We start from the raw sequence: 20,593 nt of genomic DNA on the forward strand, positions 1-20,593 counted from the left end.
GCTAACATCCCGGCCGGGGCTCCTCCCATCTGTCACACAAAGCCCCTCCCACAATTCAGGTTTTCTTCCCCAGGCCACTGGGCAAAAAGCCCGGGCAGGTTTATACAACCGTTGCACAATTTCATGCACGGGTTCACACGTTGATGCCACTGGCTGTTGCTGCCCTGGACAACTATATAAGTGATATGATGATATACACTGATCAAGGCCCCGTGTCCGTGTACTGATGCAAGCCTTGTCGAGACATCCCTCATAAACGGCTGTGAGTATATGCATATGCACCTACTGAAGGAGCAGAAAGTAGGCGTGTGGTCACACGAATCTATTGTCATTTACAGTACATTTCGTAAGTACCTTCAGCTTGTTTCGCGCAGTTCTTCCGCTTCTAAAGGTATTATCGTGCCTCTTTTGCGGCATTAACTTTCGTGCCATTGTCAAGATAAAATGTAACAAGATCGCGCCACTTTTAAGCCAACAAAGCGACACGTTTGTGCCACTATTTCGCAACTTTTGCAACACAGTAGGCAAGTATCTACTCAAGTTTGCCACATTTGTCATACGACCTGCTGTTTTACTTTCATTGTTCCTGATTTGGGATACTTAATTTTTTTCCCTGAGATGCTAATCTGGATTGTTTGGACTGCAAGGTCGTTAATCTCTGTATATTTTCAATACTGATCTTGCTATTCTAGTTAGGCGGTAAATCTAAAATGATCACCAGCTGCAGTGTATTAATACTACAACCTCCATCACGCTTAGTAGATGTACATGACTGCAACAAGGCTAGAAAGGAATCACAATCACAATCTTTTGTAGGCCAATATGACCTTCAGGAATACTCTCAAGCAACTAATGTTCAGTGCATGTTTAGCATCCCATAAAATCTCTTTATTCTGGATGTATTTAAAAATACTCTTCATGCTGGATGTATTCTGACTGACTGAGTATGGTTTTACGCCGCTTTTAGCAATATCCCAGCAATATCACGGCGGGGGATACCAGAAATGGGCTTCACACATTGTACCCATGTCGGGAATCGAACCCGGGTCTTCGGCGTGACGAGCGAACGCTTTAACCACTAGGCTACCCGACCGCTCCTCTGGATGTATTCAATAGTCCGGACAAAATTGTTTTGTTCTGAAGGCTTTTTTCTGTGTTAAAGCAAGTCTTTCACATACATATGACGACATTTAGTACGATTCGTATGCTATGGCGACTGGGGTGGAGGGGTGGTCGGGTAGCCTAGTGGTTAAAGCGTTCGCTCGTCACGCCGAAGACCCGGGTTCGATTCCCGACATGGGTACAATGTGTGAAGCCCATTTCTGGTGTCCCCCGCCGTGATATTGCTGGAATATTGCTAAAAGGGGCGTAAAACTATAATCACTCACTCACTCACTGGTGTGGATAAACTATATTATTCACTTTGTGATAAAATACACTTTTCGAGATGTAACGATTTGTGACTGTGGATGAAACCTAGGGACACCAAACAACAATCAAATTTGAAGTAACTGACATGACCGCCTGTGTCTTGAAAAGACAGCCTGTGTCTTATTTTCTATTGGAAAGGCTATGGCTTCTGGGAAGCGGAGTGGGACGTCAGGTCGGATTGTCATAAGATGGCATATTGTGTTACACGTTTAACTCATTGTTGTTGAAATAATGTTGAATCAAGGTCGTGCTTCAATGTTTAAATGACATTGACGTTTGGTTAGATTTGAAAGTTCAACGTTGAATAAACATCAGGTATCACGGTTGAAGTTTGGTTCGGTGTTGGTTGGATAATTGTTGCATTCAGCCCTATAGTACAGTATAATCAAGTCACACCCCAGCTAACATACTACGTTTTCACAACGTTTGGTAATGTTGTGAATTGGTAACATCGATATATAACATTTCCACAACGTTATAATTACGTTACTGTGTAACGTTTTTTCCACGTCAAAACAACGTTGCACATTTACGATGTGAAAACATTGTGTAACGGATATCTGACGTTTTTTCCACAACGTCATACAACGTTGCACAAATACGTTGTGAAAACGATATGCAAAAGGTGTGTATTGGATATCTGACAACGTTTTTTTCACAGTGTCATTAAACGTTGCACATTTAAGTTGTGAAAACGTTGTGTATCGGATATCTGACAATGTTGTTTAACTACGTTAGTGTAACGTTATACAGTTTTCTTCATGATAGTCATAGGAATGGAAGTGTTTCATCAAAATGAGTAATACATTACTTTCCCATATGTTCAGCATAAGGTATTCCATCTCTAAATATTATAATGTCCTGAACGTAACTATTTCAATATCGCCATAAAATCGTTGAATTAAGTTAAAATGAGTTAAATTTTGTGTATGATACTTGATGGAATACAAGTTAAATATTTGCGAAACAAAAACATGAGTTTTGAGTAAAGGAAAATATATATATGGGCAGGCCCATGGGCGAGATGTTGTAAATATGAAAACAGCATCCTTTTTTTTGTAAATACCTTTGACCGAGACTAGGAAAAGACCGTAGAGTTTCTGGACTTTTGGGTTTCCAGAATTAAAATGGGACCTGTTAATTGCTTCTCTCTTAGACAACGTTAGTATTACATTACAATGTATTGAAAACCATGCAAATTTACGTTGTGCAAACGTTGTGCTTTGGACATCATTCAATGTGTTCGTACGTCCTTTTCTGAAACGTTGGTGCGACGTCATACAGTGTATTGCTTCACGATACTCGTAGGAGTAGAAGACTTTTGAAGTGTTTCATCACAATCAACTTGACTTCGTCAGAAAACTCAGCTAGTAAGGCATATGGAGAACATTTCCAAATGTTACGCATCAGTGATAAAAATGATCTCCGATGCAATTCCCTATTTTGACATGTTCCACATGTTTTTCATGTGAACAATTAACTTGAATTGCATGTGTTTGTGACAGATTCCGTTGTTGGGGCAGGAAACACTCATCTTTTCGCGAACACCTGGTATCATCACTACTTGATAAACACAAGTCATGATCATGATAAAGTCGGAATCGTACAATCGACACTGCTTTATGCAGAGATTAGGGGGCACGGGTGGCCCAGTCGTCTAAGGCGCCGCGATTCGCTGTGCAGAGTTGCGTCCCTTGGGCACGCCAGAAACCTATGGTTGTGGGTTCGAATCCCGGTTCGCCCCAATTATGTTTCTCGGTTTGTCAGCACCATACCCGTGCTCGTGGGTTTCACCGAAGTGGTAAACGTCTAAAAACCTGCACCACTTGGGGCTTTCCTCCCACATTAAGCTGACACGCCGCGATATGACTGGAATACTGTTAAAAGCGGCGTTAAACCCAACTCACTCACTCACTCACTTATGCAGAGATTCCTGTTGGATATGAACAGGTTTTTGTCGCTTAATCTGGATCTGTAAAATGTTTCCATACATTGAGGATTGATGTGGCCTGTGATGGACATGTTCAAAATCCGTCGGTTCTGACACCCCATCGAACCCTTCAGTGAAAGGGAAACAATGTGTGTACACATTAGATGACTCTCAATGACAGGGCTGGGAATTTGAGTGGTTGTTCACACGAAAAGGACAATACTGCCTGTTGTCGAATCAATGTTGGGCGGCGACTTTGATCTCGCCTCAAACCATACATGTTATATAATGAACCATTAAATGATGATGCACATTTTAGAATTGCAGGAAAATAAACAAGAATCGTTCTTGTTGCATATCAAGGCAAAAATTCATCTGTTATTAACTTTAAGTGTCTTTGTGCCAAGTTTTTTCCCATTAATGTTTACATAGCACTTCAGCCTCCGTGGTCATGTGGAAGAACGTCTGCCCTGAGATGGGAGGTCTGGGGTTTGATCCCCGGCCGCGTCATTAAAAAATACGTTAAAGGTGGTACTTGTTGTTACCCTGCCTGGTTCTTGCGCTCGGCATAAAGGGACCAAAACAAGCACTGGTAGGCTAGGAGTCAGTATACTGTGTCTGATTGGGTTTTTCGTGTTACACTGCGACATGGGAAAGCACTCGGCATTTGTCCGGACCAATACAAGCAGCCACACACACTCACGTGCATGCAGGTCACTTTGATCTTGCAATAATCTTGAACGCGACGTTAAACCCCATTTCACCATTTCACTTATAACTTCAATAACGATCTGGCAAAGCTCAAGTTGGAGACAAAACAGTCGTTGACGTTGAATGAATATATACATAGTACCTGACCCGTGAAGATTCCGGGGTAGAATAGGTATTCAGCAACCCATGCTTGCCGTAAAAGGTGACTATGCTTGTCGTAAAAGGCGACTAACGGGATCGGGTGGCAAGGCTCGCTGACTTGGTTGATGCATGTCATCGATCCCAATTGCGTGGATCGATGCTCATGATATACATCACTGGATTGTCTGGTCTAGACTCGATCATTTACAGACCGCCGTTATATAGCTGGAATATTGCGGCGTTAAACAACAAACCAACCAACAACCAACGTAGTACCTACACATGACAACGAGCTGAAATCCAGCGATAGAAAAGCTTACTTACTATTCTATGGTATGCAGGAAGGAAACACAAAAACAAAATTCAAAATTCAAAATTTAGCATTGTGAGACAGAACAGGTCCTCAGGAACTCATGTTTGCCGTAAAAGGCGACTAAAGGGATCGGATTGTCAGGCTCGCTGACTTGGGTGATACATGTCATCGCATCCCAGTTGCGTAGATCGATGCTCATGATATCAATCACTGGGTTGTGTGCTCATATTCGATTATTTTCAAACCGCTGTGACATATAGCGGGAATATTGTTGTATGCGGGATTGCACAAGAAAGAAACGAACAAAACAATAATACGCAAATAATCCATCGCCCATCCGCTGTACCACAGCAACGTGATTATACGTACCTGACACATAAGAAGCTGTTTTCGAAGCAAGATCTTTTCTTAGAGGAACGGGGGAAAGTGTGCAGTCCGACCTTCCTCCCATGTTAAAAAAGACACGTGCGATTCTCGGAAGGCAAGCAAGGGAGATACGGAAACGCGACGGACTTTGGACCCGTGTTCGTGTAATCTGAACAGACATTGTTATGGAAACAAAGGACCCTCGGGAACCAAGAGCGTCTTGGACAAAGTTATAATTTAAAATGATCGGGAAGTCATTTTCAGGTAACGGGGCCACTGTTGTTCTACCATGTCTGGATTTTAACAACTCTACATCCATGATATTATCTTCCCATGCACGTGAATGCATCTTGTGGCTACCGTCAATTCAAGTGCACCGGACACGCATATGTTGTGTACCGAGGTGAGAGCTGTAATAATATCACAACCAAAGACTACAGAGTGTGAATGCTGGGACTCTTTCATTATGTAGGTTTATGTAACCATATTTGCAAGCTGACTAAGGCGCCGCGATTCGCTGTGCAGAGTTGCATCCCTTGAGCACGCCAGAAGCCCATGATTGTATATGTATATCTGTTATTGTGATATTAAATATTAAAAGCGACAAAAACATTTTCTTATCATAAGAAATCTCATACACCGACAAAAATAGGCAGAAGCAAAAGTACTCTGCAATGTATAATGTGTTACTTAAATTAATTATTGCCAATAACTTGACCCTGCTTAATGACATTTTACTGAGAAAATAATAGGCAGCATGTGACGGATGAGGTGTTTGTGACAGTTTCCTTAACTATGTTAAGCCATTTCATGTCAGTCCGGGGGGCACGGGTGGCCCAGTCGTCTAAGGCGCCGCGATTCGCTGTGCAGACTTGCGTCCCTTGGGCACGCCGGAAACCTATGATTGTGGGTTCGAATCCCGGTTCGCCCCGATTATGTTTCTAGGTTTGTCAGCACCATACACGTGCTCGTGGGTTTCACCGAAGTGGTAAACGTCTAAGACCTGCATCACTTCGGGCTTTCCTCCCACATTAAGCTGACACGCCGTGATGTAACTGGAATAATGTTAAAAGCGGCGTTAAATCCAACTCACTCACTCATGTCAGTCCGTGTTTTAGTGCCAGAACTGAAGCATCTCTATGTTCACCTGATGAAGGAGCAGGAAGCTGCTCTGAAACGTGTAAACAAAGAATAAAAGAAGCTGTTGTCGATGTATTCATCATAATCATGTGTTTATGAATCACTAGCATGGTGTTGCTAAGCTGCTAAGCACCTGGTTTAGGCTGATTTACGTGTGCTATCCAATCCAACATGTTTTTTGCGTGATGTTGTCATCGGCAGAAAACACAAACAGAAAAAGAGGACACCAGCTGTCATCCTATGTCGGGCTGACCTTCATCAACAGTTTTAGTTATTCCCCCTGACAAGGCGTCAAGTAACATTAGGGGGCACGGGTGGCCCAGTCGTCTAAGGCGCCGCGATTCGCTGTACAGATTTGCGTCCCTTGGGCACGCCAGAAACGTTTGATTGTGGGTTCGAATCCCGGTTCGCCCCGATTATGTTTCTAGGTTTGTCAGCACCATACCCGTGCTCGTGGGTTTCACCGAAGTGGTAAACGTCTGAGACCTGCATCACCTGGGGCTTTCCTCCCACATTAAGCTGACACGCCGCGATATAACTGGAATAATGTTAAAAGCGGCGTTAAACCCAACTAACTCACTTTCATTTGTGTGTCACACATATTAGCAAGTAAATATCTCTATTTTGAATTCCTATATGTGCCAATATAGTCTTATGACAATATTGACATACAGGGAAAGAAGAAGTGTAGTGTTTTGGGGCACTGGTGGCTCTCTCACTCACAATGTGACGGTTGATATGTCCCTTGTGTTTTCAAAGGTTTGAGACACACATTACTTGTTTTGTTATTCCCCTTTTTTTCATATATGGTTTGGTAAAGCCAATGTTTCTAAAGCCGTGTGATCGTATGCTAATACATTATTTATACCATTTATGCATTGTACCTGCATTGAAGATGTTCAACTCAGACACTATCAACTGACTATCAAAGATCGGGAAGTCAATTTTAAAATAGCAGGGTGACTGTTTCCTGACATGCCTGAATGTAAATAACTCCACAACCATGCTATCATCTTCCCTTGCACGTGAATGCACGCCTTTCCCGCACACCTTGAGACAGAGGTCACGTGACTGCCTTCAATTCAAGCGAGTATTACACGCACATGTGTATTGAGTTGACAGCTGTTTAAGATGATTACCAAAGACTGCAGAATGTAAGTGCTGTTAATCTGTCATCATGTTGGTATATTTCCATATTGCTGGTTGATATACACCGTGTGTTCTCGCGGGTACCGCCTTTTTTTATATTATTATCCTATGTTTGATGTAGAGTTTGAAAAAAACAATGTTTCATAAGCGGTGTTCGTATGTTTATGTGAATTTTAATCCACTAACGCACTGTAACTGAATTAAAGCTGTTAAACTTACAATCAATGGACTATCGAAGATCGGGGAGTTATTTATTTTATAGTTACAGATTGCTGTTTTCTAAAGTGCCTGTATGTATGTATGTCAACAGTTGTAAGGAAAACATTGCAATTTTCTTTCCATGACAGTGAATGCACGTTATCCACATACCTTAAGATCCGGGTTACGTGGCTGTCTTTAATTCAAGCATATGTTGTTACCGAGATGACAGCTGTTTTTAATTACAACCAAAGACGGCAGAGCGTATTGCGAATCTAAGGGGATATATATATTTATCATATAATGGGTAGGTTTCTCGGCAGGATAAAGCCAACGGATAAAAACGATATCCGTTGGGGTCATATGCGGATAGAGATGCAAATATCAAAGGTCAAGTAGGGACTACTTTCACTTTTTATAAACAAACATGGCGTCGCCCTCGTCATTTGGCGATCGAGTCAAAATTAACCATCGGGAATCTGGATAAACTACAGGGATAATTGCTATCATTATCAAAAGAACAGTCTAATATACTGAAAATCAGTGTCTAACTATGACGTAGCTCAGGCATTTTATAAGTTTTGGCAACTTTGGAGACATAAATTTCGAAACAATTTTGCGAGGGCACGAGGCCTAGCCAAGTGGGATCAGTATCCATATCTGTGCTTGTAGACCTCTGCGGTTTGAAACCTTCTCCACAAATTAAAATAGTTGGATTTGGAACCAAATATGTTTGAATTGTTACCTTGTTTCGTTTTGTCGCTGTGTGTACATCTGACTACACTTCTTAACGTTATGACAGACCGACGGTCAACAACGTCTGACCGTGGCCGTGACGTCTCATAGACTAGGGTTAGAGTAGCTTCCCTTTGACAAAGGACAGTTACTCTAGCGGACAGACCGATGGATTGCCGCGAAAGGCAAATAAAAACAATAGTTGTTTTGCGTATATGTTGCTTCGCCACTGTATAAGAAACAGATTTCAGTTGGAACTATATTGGCTACTGTCACTGTCCGACTGACACATCACTTACCCTGTGACGTAATAAATATTAATGCGCGCATTCAAGGAAAACTCCTAATGTTTAGGTAATGTTTGTGAAAGAGGGAAAGTGATTTTGAAGCACAGAATTAAAGAATGACATTATATGATAAAGAGGTTATTAGGAATAAACACTATGTATTTAGCTCGCCAAGGCTCGCTAAATACAATGTTTATTCCTAATGCAGGAGATTTACCATCCCCAAACACACTCGCGTGATAACCTCTCTCTCTCTCTCCCTCTCTCTCTCTCTCTCTCTCTCTATATATATATATATATATATATATATATATGGGAGGAAATGTAACTCGCATTTTTTTAAGGTTTGATTATAAATAAAGCGTCAAAACTCTTTCCATATCCAATAGAAATCTCTGCAGAAAGCAGTGTCGATTGGTCGATTACGACTTTATCATGAGCTAGATGATTCGTCAGATATCAAAATGTCCTCTACGTGTCTACCATAAATCATTTTTTAAAGTTTTACCGAGGCATTGAATGTTGTAACCTCGACCAACCAACTTCTGAGCAGGAGTCGTATGACACTCTTTGAAACCTTTGTAGAAAGAGCATGCTTGATTGTATCTCTAAAGTTGTGAAATGTAAACACCCAAGGCTGGAGCTGCTGGAATATTGCTCGACATAAAGGGAAAGTTGACCACTGGAAAGTTGAAGTCATCCCTCTTTTCATACAGTCTCGTGGAGAGTGTTTTGTCAATCTGAATCTTTATGCATAGGACCCGTGAAGATTCCGGGGTAGAAAAGGTCTTCAGCAACCCAAGCTTGCCGTAAAAGGTGACTGCTTGTCGTAAAAGGCGACTAACGGGATCGGGTGGTCAGGCTCGCTGACTTGGTTGATGCATGTCATCGATCCCAATTGCGTGGATCGATGCTCATTACATTAGTCACTGGATTGTCTGGTCCAGACTCGATTATTTACAGACCGCCGTCATATAGCTGGAATATTGCTGAGTGCGGCGTTAGACAACAAACCAACCAACCAACTTTATGCATAGATCTAAATATGAAACAGATGAGGCGGTCTCATGGTCTCATTCATTTCCAGTTCAGGTGGGTAAATCAGTGGCTATTTGATGGTTATTGAATGATATCAGATCATCGATATACCTGAAGCTTAAGTTAAACTTTTGGGCCAAATAACCCTGTTTTCGTAATCATTGTGCCAATCCGAGCATAAATTCCGATTCATATGCATAAAGAAACAGATCCACCGTACGGAAACAGACAAACATAAATTGTTATCAAGTTGAATGTTTCCAAAACAGTCATATCTTATGTTTGTACAACACTTAAATAATTTACGTATTGAAACTGGGTCTAGATTTTCGAAACGATCGTAGCTAAGATAAATCTTAACAACTTACGTTCAAAGATAAGATATCTTAAGGTTAAGATAAGATAGATTTTTGAAACTATCTAACTCTGACAGAGAACTCATTTGTGTTAGAGATTGAAAAAGCGGGGTATTTCCCAATGACGTCACGGGGATTTCCAAGCCGCTAGCAATAACAACATGGAAAAGTGACACGGAATTCATGATCACATTAATTGTTAGGTCACACTGTCTAACGAGCAACTATTTGAGTGACATTCCGTACAATCCTACATATGCCCTACATGTAGACGTTTTGTTCTTATGATATAAAGATGCCACGACAACCCGAACACAAATAGCCTTCGTTTTCAATGCAAAGGCTTTTTCAAACCCAATAAATGTTAAGTCAATAAGTGTTGTGTTACCACAAATGCCTCTCAAAAAGGTTAATCGCTATTAGAATTGAAATAATGTGCCGAAAGATACTTCACTATTTTCCCTGCTAATGGTCCTCCCGCGAGCGCGCAGAACTTCAAATAAACACATAGCGACAAGTCAAGGACGAAAGTAAGGGACGTTATTCTAAATGACAATGACTAGACCTTTGATAGAACAGCAGGCGTTCAGGATTTAAGATGCGTGTTAAAGTCTGATGATACGTGATGTATACTGGGTCAGTTTGACAATACTGCATGTTTTTGTGTGTTTATGTGTTATACCTGGAAACACTCAAAACAAAACTTGTTCAGGAAGCAGCGCACCCACGATCGAGCCAGTTACAATGACAATGTAAGCTTGTTAAGTTTGTCTTGCTATTTATACATCTCATATGTTTCACGAATAAACAAAGGACTCAAATACAATATAAAGCTAATGTTATTTAGATGATGTAATTATATTTTTGTATCTGTCTAGATCCATAATTATTTTCAAAATTTGAAAGTGATATACTAATTTTCGTTCAAAGGGAGACAATTTGGAATTGTCAAGTTATGTTGTCTCATGGAACATGCCACATGTTGACATGAACATACATATAATGTATTCCATTTCTATCCTTTTTGATTAAGAAGAGCTAATAAGAGTTCAAACTTTCCTGCTTTTATGACATTTTAAACCCAATGCGAACCTATTTTTAATTTGATTTTACAAATCGCCATTCTTGAAAATACCATACGAAAATCTGGGCGTAACTTTTGCTGTCAAAATTATTAAAAAATGCTATATGTAATGGAATATATCTATGCCGTTAATCACCTGTTGCAGTTGTTCAATATAACGGTAACGCTATTTTTCAGGGTATTATCATTTGCAGAAGCCCGAGGTCTTCCATTAACTGCCCGATTATAGCTAAAATGGATGGAATTTGTTATCAAATAAAATGAAGCAACAATATCGGTTTTGAAACATTTACTGCAATCAAGACGAATGTTACTATAGAACATAGAACAAACCAGATGACGTCACTATTGAACGTGACGTCACCTAACAACGGGCGTGATAATGGCCCGTCGTAAGCAATATGAGGGCATTATCAAGTTACAGTGGCCCGCTCATTTCTGATAACATGCGGGCGGTTTAATGATAATTCTATCCAATGTTATCCAATATTTGTCTTTCAATAACATAGATGTCCTACGTGTTGTTTTTAAAAGAATATATTGTTTAATCGAATATACTACACAAATATTTGATCACATGGATTTCCTTGTTAAATCAATAAATATACTCTATAGTTACTATTCAACTGTTAAAACCGCTCGTCCCACACCATTTCAGATGTAAAACCTAATGATTGTTTTGCACTTCATCACACATGTAGATTGATATAATTTTATAAAATACGAAAATATACACTAAAGCATTGTCCCAAATGCGATCCAGAAAATATAACAACGGAACTCTGCGCTTTATGAAAACTGTAACGTTGGGCAAGGTTTAGCCTGGCGAATACAAAGGGAAACCACTCTCAGTTAGAGCATGAAATAAGATTAGCTGCCCCTGAGTTTTCAATAAGGTCACGGTCATTACTATAGCCTGCTGACATTAAATCCTTCCTAAATTATCAAAAAGGTATGTTGTTTCACACTTCTTCAGCATGGACTCGGATAGAAATGTATTGTCAGCTATCGACTCCATAGTTATGTGGATCGCTCTTGCGATTAAGAACATTTCTGACTTATTTTTGATGCGTCCTTCGTGTTTTCGAAGTGTCAATTTGAATCACACAGTTTTACCAAATGAAATGTCAATGTTTGAGCGTAAAGCAGACTTATTGTTTGACAAAATATCTATGGCAAAGTATGCCGCCATCTTGGATGAACTTACGAACGGTAGATCTATGGGGCTATCTTAGATTTACGACAAACTTCAGATAGCTTAGGGCTACGATAATTTCGAAAATAGGCTACGATAGCGTACGATTTCCTTACGATTACATTGCGATAATTTTAGGGCTACGATCGTTTCGAAAATCTAGGCCCTGTATTACATAAACAATTGACTATGAAAGATCGGGGAGATGTAATCATACGTTCATGCAACTGGTCAATGAAGCGGTGGTAGGTTTATTTCGTTATGAAGTCCATCATACTCAATTATATCTATGAAAAAGGCAAGGTAAGGGAAAAAATCATTGCAATATTTTTTGCGAATATCAATTGTCCAATATATTTTAAGTCAATCCGCGGTCGGGTAGCCTAGTGGTTAAAGCGTTCGCTCGTCACGCCGAAGACCCGGGTTCGATTCCCGACATGGGTAAAATGTGTGAAGCCCATTTCTGGTGTCCCCCGTCGTGATATTGCTTGAATATTGCTAAAAGCGACGTAAAACCATACTCACTCACTCACCCACTACGAGGGGGAAAATCATAACATCAGTAGAAAGTATTTACATGTCCAAGTGAAAGTGCCGAATCACACGCTCGGTAATCAACTTCCAAAACTGACATAAAGCGTACAAACCTGAACTTGTATTCGTCAAAGCCAAGTGACGACACCTCTTAGATTTTGGGATTTTCTGTAAATCAATCTGCGCTTTGCCACAGGGGAATACTGTTTCTTGTCTGTAATTTGTTTTATATCCCAAATCGTACTAGATGATTAATATGTTCACTGACTCATTGATATATATTTTTAAGTTTTCATTCAGTACAGTGTGTTTTGAGATACAAGTTGTGTTATATATGAAATGCCCCTCTTGATCACCTATTGTCTTACCAGTCAACACGCTCGAGTGAATTTATAACAATAGATGTGGGACCTGTGAAAATCCGGCTTAGAATAGGTCAAGCAACACATGCTTGTCGTAAAAGGCGACTATGCTTGAAAGAGACGACTAACGGGATCGGGTGGCCAGACTCATTTACTTGGTTGATATGTCATCGTATCCCAATGACATGAGATCGATGCTCATGATGTCAATCAGTGGATTGTCTGGTCCAGACTCGATTATTTACAGACCGCCTTCATAAGCTGGAATATTGCTGAGTGCGGCGTCTAATGTGAATCATGTGAACAGCTGTTTGAATCCCGAATCCCCCTCATCTGTTCTGTTTTGTGGCAGTTACTTGACTCTGATATTGTTGGTGTTAATAATGTATACTCATTTATTCGGAATTATTTTCCCTACCACACCTGTGACGTGTGATAAGCGAGAATGGTTGTCCGCCGCTCGTAGCATTATTCCAGCAATTTCACGGCGGGGGACACCAGAAATAGGCTTCTCACATTGTACCAAATTGGAATTCGAACCCGGGTCATCGGCGTGAAGACTGGACGCTTTAACCACAAGGATGCCATACCGCCCACAATGTGATAGGCTTTGTAAGTATTTTGACTGTTGCAATGTTCATATTAATATATTTCTACGCCTCCCTAGTCTAGTGGTAGAGCGTCCTCCCGGAGAGCGGAAGGTCCGGGGATCGATCCCCGACCGCATGATACCAAAAGACGTTAAAAGGTGGTACTTGTTGTTACCCTGTCTGGTGCTCGGCATTAAGGGGCTGGTCGGCTCGGAGTCAGTGTACTGTGTCTGAGTAGGGTATTCATGTTAAACTGCGGCATGGTATCTCAGTGAGCTAGCACTATAAATCGGCATCAGTCCGGACTAGTACAAGCAGCCACACACACAAACACACAAGTGCATGCACGTCGCTATATATGAGTGCAATAATCTTGGACGCGACGTTAAACCCCATTTCACCTCACCACAATAATATATTTCTTGTGAATGCTGTGATTCATTTCAAGAGAGTTATGTGTCTAGGCTATTTGCCATTCCACTTCGAGGTAATGTGTTTTGCATCACGCCGCCCGCAGTAATGTTATTCAAATTTCGGGAAAAATATGTTATTACATTTCGCTGTAAATGTCAGGGTGGCGGTACAGATGCTATCATGCCTGTTATATGGATGAAGAAAATGATATATCAAATGCCGTTTTCTTCAGCAAAGCAGATACATGCATGTCCAAATGGAGGAAATGCTAATGTGTGCGTCACACGTATTAGCGAATAGAAAAAAATTGTTAACAAATAATTTCTAATCGGTTGATATAAAACGTGTAAATATGTTGTATCTATGAAGAAATACACATTTTGTCTGGACAGGACCATGTAAAGCTTGGTATTATCAGTGTATGTAACCGACTACGCATCTCTAACATATAACATGAGTGAAACAAAGACGATTACACATGCTTAATATAGCTGCATATATAAATCTGTACTTTCAGTTGGGATATAGGAAGCCCATTTCCGGTGTCCCCCGCCGTGATATTGCTGGAATATTGCTAAAAGCGGCGTAAAACCAAACTCACTCACACTCACTCGGATATAGGAGGAAGCAACACACAATAGTATTTCTTCAATAATACGCCTTCATGAAAATAACTTTTACTGGAGAGGTATTAACATAAGCCGTTTGGCTTGTTTACCGATCCAGATTCATTGAATAAACATATTTAATTATGTTTACATCACAATATTATCTCAAAACATTGTGTGCCAAATACAGTGTATATGTTGTGGGCTTGTGGGGCATAAGTGACGAAGTCTTTTAGTCGTACCAGGATCCGACAATCACCCCAATTAACACTACACGGGTGATCTTGGATTTCACAAAGGTGGTAACGTTTACAACCAGGGCTAAGCGCTCACATAAATCCGACATGCAGTGATATGACTACTATTACAAAAGGAGGGACCCGTGAAGATCCGGGGTAGCATAGGTCTTCAGCAACCCATACTTGCCGTAAAAGGCAACTATGCTTGTAAGAGGAACGGGTGGTCAGGCTCGCGGATTGGGTTGAATCATGTCATCGTTCCCAATTGCGTGGATCGATGGTCATGATATCAATCAGTGGATTGTCTGGTCCAGACCGCCGTCATATAGCTGGAATATTGCTGAGTGCGGCGTAAAACAACAAAACAACCAAACCAAACCAACAAAAGGAGGCCTTAGCCCAAATCTCAGTACACAAACTCTAGCTTGTGACGGAAAACACACACAATGAGAACTGTTTTGCTTACCTTCAGGAAGGCAGACGTTACAAGTATGGGCAGCATGGTACTTTACGAAGATGGTGAAGACATCAAAGACAAAATCAACAGAGTTATTACACAAGAAAGGGAAAAGGTATTCTCTACATTTTGTTAGAAAGGGCTACTTCTTGTCAAGATGCAATGGAAGGATACCGAATTCCAAATGGAAAATCGACCAGATCTACTTTCATTGCAAACTGGGCGCACGGGTGGCCCAGTCGTCTAAGGCGCCGCGATTCGCTGTGCAGAGTTGCGTCCCTTGGGCACGCCAGAATCCTATGGTTGTGGGTTCGAATCCCGGTTAGCCCCGATTATGTTTCTAGGTTTGTCAGCATACCCGTGCTCGGGGGTTTCACCGAAGAAGTAAACGTCTGAGACCTGCATCACTTCGGGCTTTCCTCCCACATTAAGCTGACACGCCGTGATATAACTGGAATACTGTTAAAAGCGGTGTTAAATTTAACCCAACTAACTCACTCATTGTAAACTTAATCGACTTTGTAAGAGTAACATGTACGACCTGCAAAAACCGTTCAATATTATGCGATTTGTTCTTTTCAAGGATGAATATTATGAAGATGCCTTTATTACCATTGATATGGATGACGTCATTAAACAGTTGAAACAGTGGCGCAAGTATCTTCCAAGAGTGGAGCCGTATTTCGGTACGTAGAAAGTAAACTGTTAATAAACAAAAGCAACAAAACTCCTTCATGGAGTCTACTGTTCTATTCTAACTATGTCATAATTATTCAGGGCGGTCGGGTAGCCTATTGGTTGAAGCGTTCGCTCGCCACGCCGAATACCAGGGTTCGATTCCCGACATGGTTGCATTATGTGAAGCCCATTTCTGGTGTTCCCCGCCGTGGTATTGCTGGAATATTGCTAAAAGCAGCGTAAAGCCATACTCACTCACAATTATGTGTCTATTAATCATTATCAAGTGGTGATGGTGCCAGGTGTTCGTGAAAAGGTGAGCGTATCCAGCCCCACCGGTGGCACCTTCACAAACACATGCAAAGGCAAGTCAAGTGTTCACCTAGAAAAAAGACACGGGAACATAAGGGTACAAATCAAAATAAGGAATTACATCGGACATTCGTTTTGTCATTGATTGAAACAAAACATATATTTAATGGACCCTGTGCGGGCAATGTTTACATCGGATCGGAGGTTTGTGTTCGCATTTTAGAGACGTTAAAGCTGTAATCAGCCAAGTGTCAGCCTCATGGACCTTGTGGTTTCAGAGGTATGTTGAAAAAGTCAGCGATGGATGAACAACTGACGACACGGTACACCTAGACGAACCTGACTTTCAGTGATGTGTTTTAGTGATGTTAATAGGCATGGGTATGCTAAGATGTAGTTTCACTAGTCGATCAGATAGATATTTTTTGACGATTACGGAAACGGTTATCTTGCTGTAAGTTAAGATCTTAAAATAACAGAAACATAACCCATTACAGTTACCTGGTATGTCAGTGTGCAAGCATTATCAGGATTGACACTAGCAGCCACACACACACACACGTGCATGTACAAGTGAAATTATCCTGAACGCGAAGTCATACTGTTATGAAATACTGTTAAAAGCGGCGTTAAACCCAACTCACTCACTCTCTCTCAGAGAGGGACAGATATGCAAATATAAACGCCTACAGATATTGTGTGTCATTGATATATTCAGAATGGTCCATATGTGTCTCGATTTCAGCTATCAAGAGCAACAACGACCCCAAGATCCTCTCTCTCTTAGCTGATCTCGGTGTCTTCTTCGACTGTGCCAGCAGGGTAGGGAAAATTGTCTCTTAACAGTCAGTATTGTTTGATAGGAATTACCTAGAAGTTGACGGATGACAAAGTAGACACAATTTATGGATAACAACTTCTTTAATTACTGTAAAGGCGACGTTTCAGTATAGATCCTTATACCATTGTCAAGCAAGACTAAATGATGAACATGGTAGAGAATATATACTCAACAACGAAAGTTCCTGTGACACCAATGTTTTGTGTATTTTTCAAACAAGTAAAGTTTGGTTTTCAATATTGTAGTACATGTATGGAATCAAGTCACAAAAACGCAACTGCTACAGAAAAGCATGCATTCAATGCAAAAGTTTACTTTTATGCAAGCCCCATGCATTTCACTACCCAAGAATGGGTATAAAAACATGTGCGTTAACGGGATTCCATATGCATTGTTTAGCATTGTGCTGACAACAACCACTCAGAAAAACAACAAACTGACGCAATTATTCAACATTACGAATTGACACGCCTGTCCGAAAATGAGCGTCTGCGAGCCATTGGTATGCTTGATGCAGATCGAGTCAACGTGATGTTGCAAGACAATTTAACGTCCACAGAAACATCATTTGGTGTTTATGGCAACGTTGGCAACAGACGAATGCAGTCAGAGACCATCCTCGGAGTGGCAGGCCAACTGGATTCGAAATTGATTCCAGCCAGCAACAGTGACTGCAAGAAGCATCCCTGGCCTTCGACGAATATCTTCACAAACCGTACGTCGTCGCCTCAGATGTGCAGGGATTGTCGCCAGAAGACCCGTCTACAATGGTGCAGACAGCGTCTACGCTGGATGGCCATGCAGTGGGGACAAGTGCTTTTCAATGACGTGTCTTGTTTTCACCTTAGCCACAGCGATGAACGGATTCGAGTGTACCGACGTCGAGGTGAACGTTACGTCAATCATTGTGTCATGGAAGAAGATCGGTTCTGAGGCGGCCGCGTTATGGTATGGGGTGGGATTATAGCAAGACAGAGAGCCCGTTTAATAGCGGTAGAGGGAAATCTCAATGGACAGCGCTACCGCGACGAGATCGTCGGCCCTGTTGTTCTACCGTTTTGGCGTTTTTTGCTCTACCGTTTTGCCGTTTTTGTTGCTCGACTTGTTCAGGATTCTCTTCAACAAAACAACGTGAATGTCATCCACTGGCCGGCTCGCTCCCGTGATCTCTCACCCATCGAGCACATGTGGGATCAGATGGATCGGCGCCTTCGACGTCAACTACGTGTTCCACAGACACTCAAGGAACTTCGAAACATGCTCCAGCAGATATGGAGAGATAACCCACAGAATTTTGTGTGACGCCTGGTCCATTCCATGAGAAGAAGATGTGTTGCTTACATCGCAACCAGATTTGGACGCACACGCTATATATAAGTAAATTGACATTTTGGCATGTTCATGTTTTTATGAATCACGCATTTTCTGAAGTCAGTATGGCAAATTAAACCACTTGAACACTAACAGGAGTCTTTTATCTGTTGCAAAGCGAAATTGCTTCAGATTTGGTTAAAAAACATAACTTTGCATTGAATCTTATTCAATGTCACAGGAACTTTTGTTGTTCAGTATATATTGTAGGTGGAGGATTAACAGAAGAGCATTAACAAAAGCAACAATTGCATACAGTGGGTAACAACATGGACAGAGAACACATGAGGTGGATCTCAATGAGACATGAAGCCAATTAGACAGGATAGGTTTACATAGGTGTGGTGCTTATTGCTTAATGAGTTCAACGTAGGCGGGTGGGATGAAACAGATGGCTTGTGATGGTGGTGCTTCTGTTAGTGCGTGAGTGAGTATGGTTTTACGCCGCTTTTAGCAATATTCCAGCAATATCACGGCGGGGGACACCAGAAATGGGCTTCACATATTGTACCCATGTCGGGAATCGAACCCGGGTCTTCGGCGTGACGAGCGAACGCTTTAACCACTAGGCTACCCGACCGCCCCGCTTCTGTTAGTATTTGTTTCGTGAAGTCATGGAGGTTGTGGACCATGCTCATTATTCAGACTTGCTTGACAACAGTATAAGGATCTATACCGAGACGTCGCCTTTACAGTAATTAAGGAAGTTGTTATCCGTAAATTGTGTCCCCTTCGTCTCGACCGTCAGTAATTTACAAAACAGGAACGTGGGAGGCAACTTCGGGAAGGGAAGTGTGTGAAATACCATTATGGATTACCCTTCTTATCACTTAAAGCGGTATTTTCGGTAGGAACAATCGCACTCTCGGTGGGCGGAGGTTATAGGAGTGATCTGACAGGTCAGCATGCCGTTATGATAACACACAAATTTCATTGGTTATTGCGTAAATGGGTCACATGTAAACACCCAGCCACGTGGGCAGTTTCACATCAAACAATCAAAAGAGTTTTCAACAAACGCGAAAGTCTTTGGGTTCAAAACCTTCCTGCTATGTCGTCTTCACAGCTTCATAAAATGTTAAAGTGGAATGTCCACGATTTATGTATTCATTCCAGTCCAACACACCCAAATTAGTTCTGCTCTCGTAGACCTATTCGAAATAAGTTGTGTCCTGATGAATGAGAGCGGTGTTATTAAAACATTCAACATAATATGCATTACGGTACCAAACGTATTCTTGTGTACTGTGTCCTCTGTATATTTGCAGTTTAGGAATATCATTTCGCAAAAGACCACCTCCGTGGTCGAGTGGTAGAGCGTCCGCCCGGAGAGCGGAAGGTCCGGGGTTCGATTCCCGGCCGCGTCATACCAAAAGACGTTAAAAGGTGGTACTTGTTGTTACCCTGTCTGGCGCTCGGCATATAGGGGCTAAAACAAGGACTGGTCGGCTAGGAGTCAGTATACTGTATCTGAGTGGGGTATTCATGTTAAAACTGCGGCATGGTACCTCACTGTGCTAGCGCTATAAATCGGCATCAGTCCGAACTAGTACCAGCTTACGCACGCCGCTATATAAGTGCAATAATCTTGGACGCGACGTTAAACCAAATTTCACCTTACTCACCATTTCTCAAAATATCAACGACAAACGGTGATTTCAGCAGTGTATTTTTGAGTCGTGTTCGTCTTGCCTTCATCTAGAATCTGTATGACAAAAACAAAAAGATCGTGGAAACCCTGGTAATGGTCAAAAATAATTTCATGTGATGAAAGTAGGTTCTTCTCGTTTCCGTCACATGTTTTCGTTGCTCAGTAGCAATGGGTTTGGGCAGCGGCTCACTTGTCCGAAAGCTCCTCGTGCAAAGTCACCCCGTGAAACATTGCGGGTCCCCGTGACCCAGATTTTAATTCCCCGTCGATTCCTCTTGTGGCATGCCAAATGTCCTTTGTGTAAGGCTATCCATGATATGTTTGTGTTACTCATCTCCATCCTCAACCAACAAGGGAGCGGGTGGACGAAACGAAATATATAATTTTAAAAAACATTGCTACTGAGCAACAAAAACATGTGACGGAAACGAGAAGAACTTCGTTTTCTTTTACACTAGTTGG

General features: G+C 41.5%; 1 protein-coding gene across 5 annotated transcripts in view; it reads left to right on the plus strand.

The window, feature by feature from the left end:
- Positions 1–204: 204 nt before the first annotated feature.
- The window catches only part of LOC124152753 (ornithine decarboxylase-like), a 29,668-nt gene continuing 9,279 nt past the window's right edge, over positions 205–20,593 (plus strand). Inside the window, exons 1-5 of one of the 5 annotated variants that reach the window (XM_048389542.1) lie at positions 211–346; positions 13,411–13,582; positions 15,294–15,393; positions 15,862–15,964; positions 17,014–17,090. In XM_048389542.1, coding sequence (XP_048245499.1) covers positions 15,313–15,393; positions 15,862–15,964; positions 17,014–17,090 — 261 coding nt within the window. In that variant the 5' untranslated portion in view covers positions 211–346; positions 13,411–13,582; positions 15,294–15,312. Of the gene's footprint in view, positions 347–7,078; positions 7,187–13,410; positions 13,583–15,293; positions 15,394–15,861; positions 15,965–17,013; positions 17,091–20,593 lie in introns of those variants that run through there. The other 4 variants (XM_046525794.2, XM_046525797.2, XM_046525795.2 and 1 more) reach the window with 4 other exon arrangements.

The sequence above is a fragment of the Haliotis rufescens genome, unplaced genomic scaffold, assembly GCF_023055435.1.
Source record: "Haliotis rufescens isolate VD_foot unplaced genomic scaffold, xgHalRufe1.0.p SCAF_8, whole genome shotgun sequence".
Taxonomy (NCBI): Eukaryota; Metazoa; Mollusca; class Gastropoda; order Lepetellida; family Haliotidae; genus Haliotis; species Haliotis rufescens.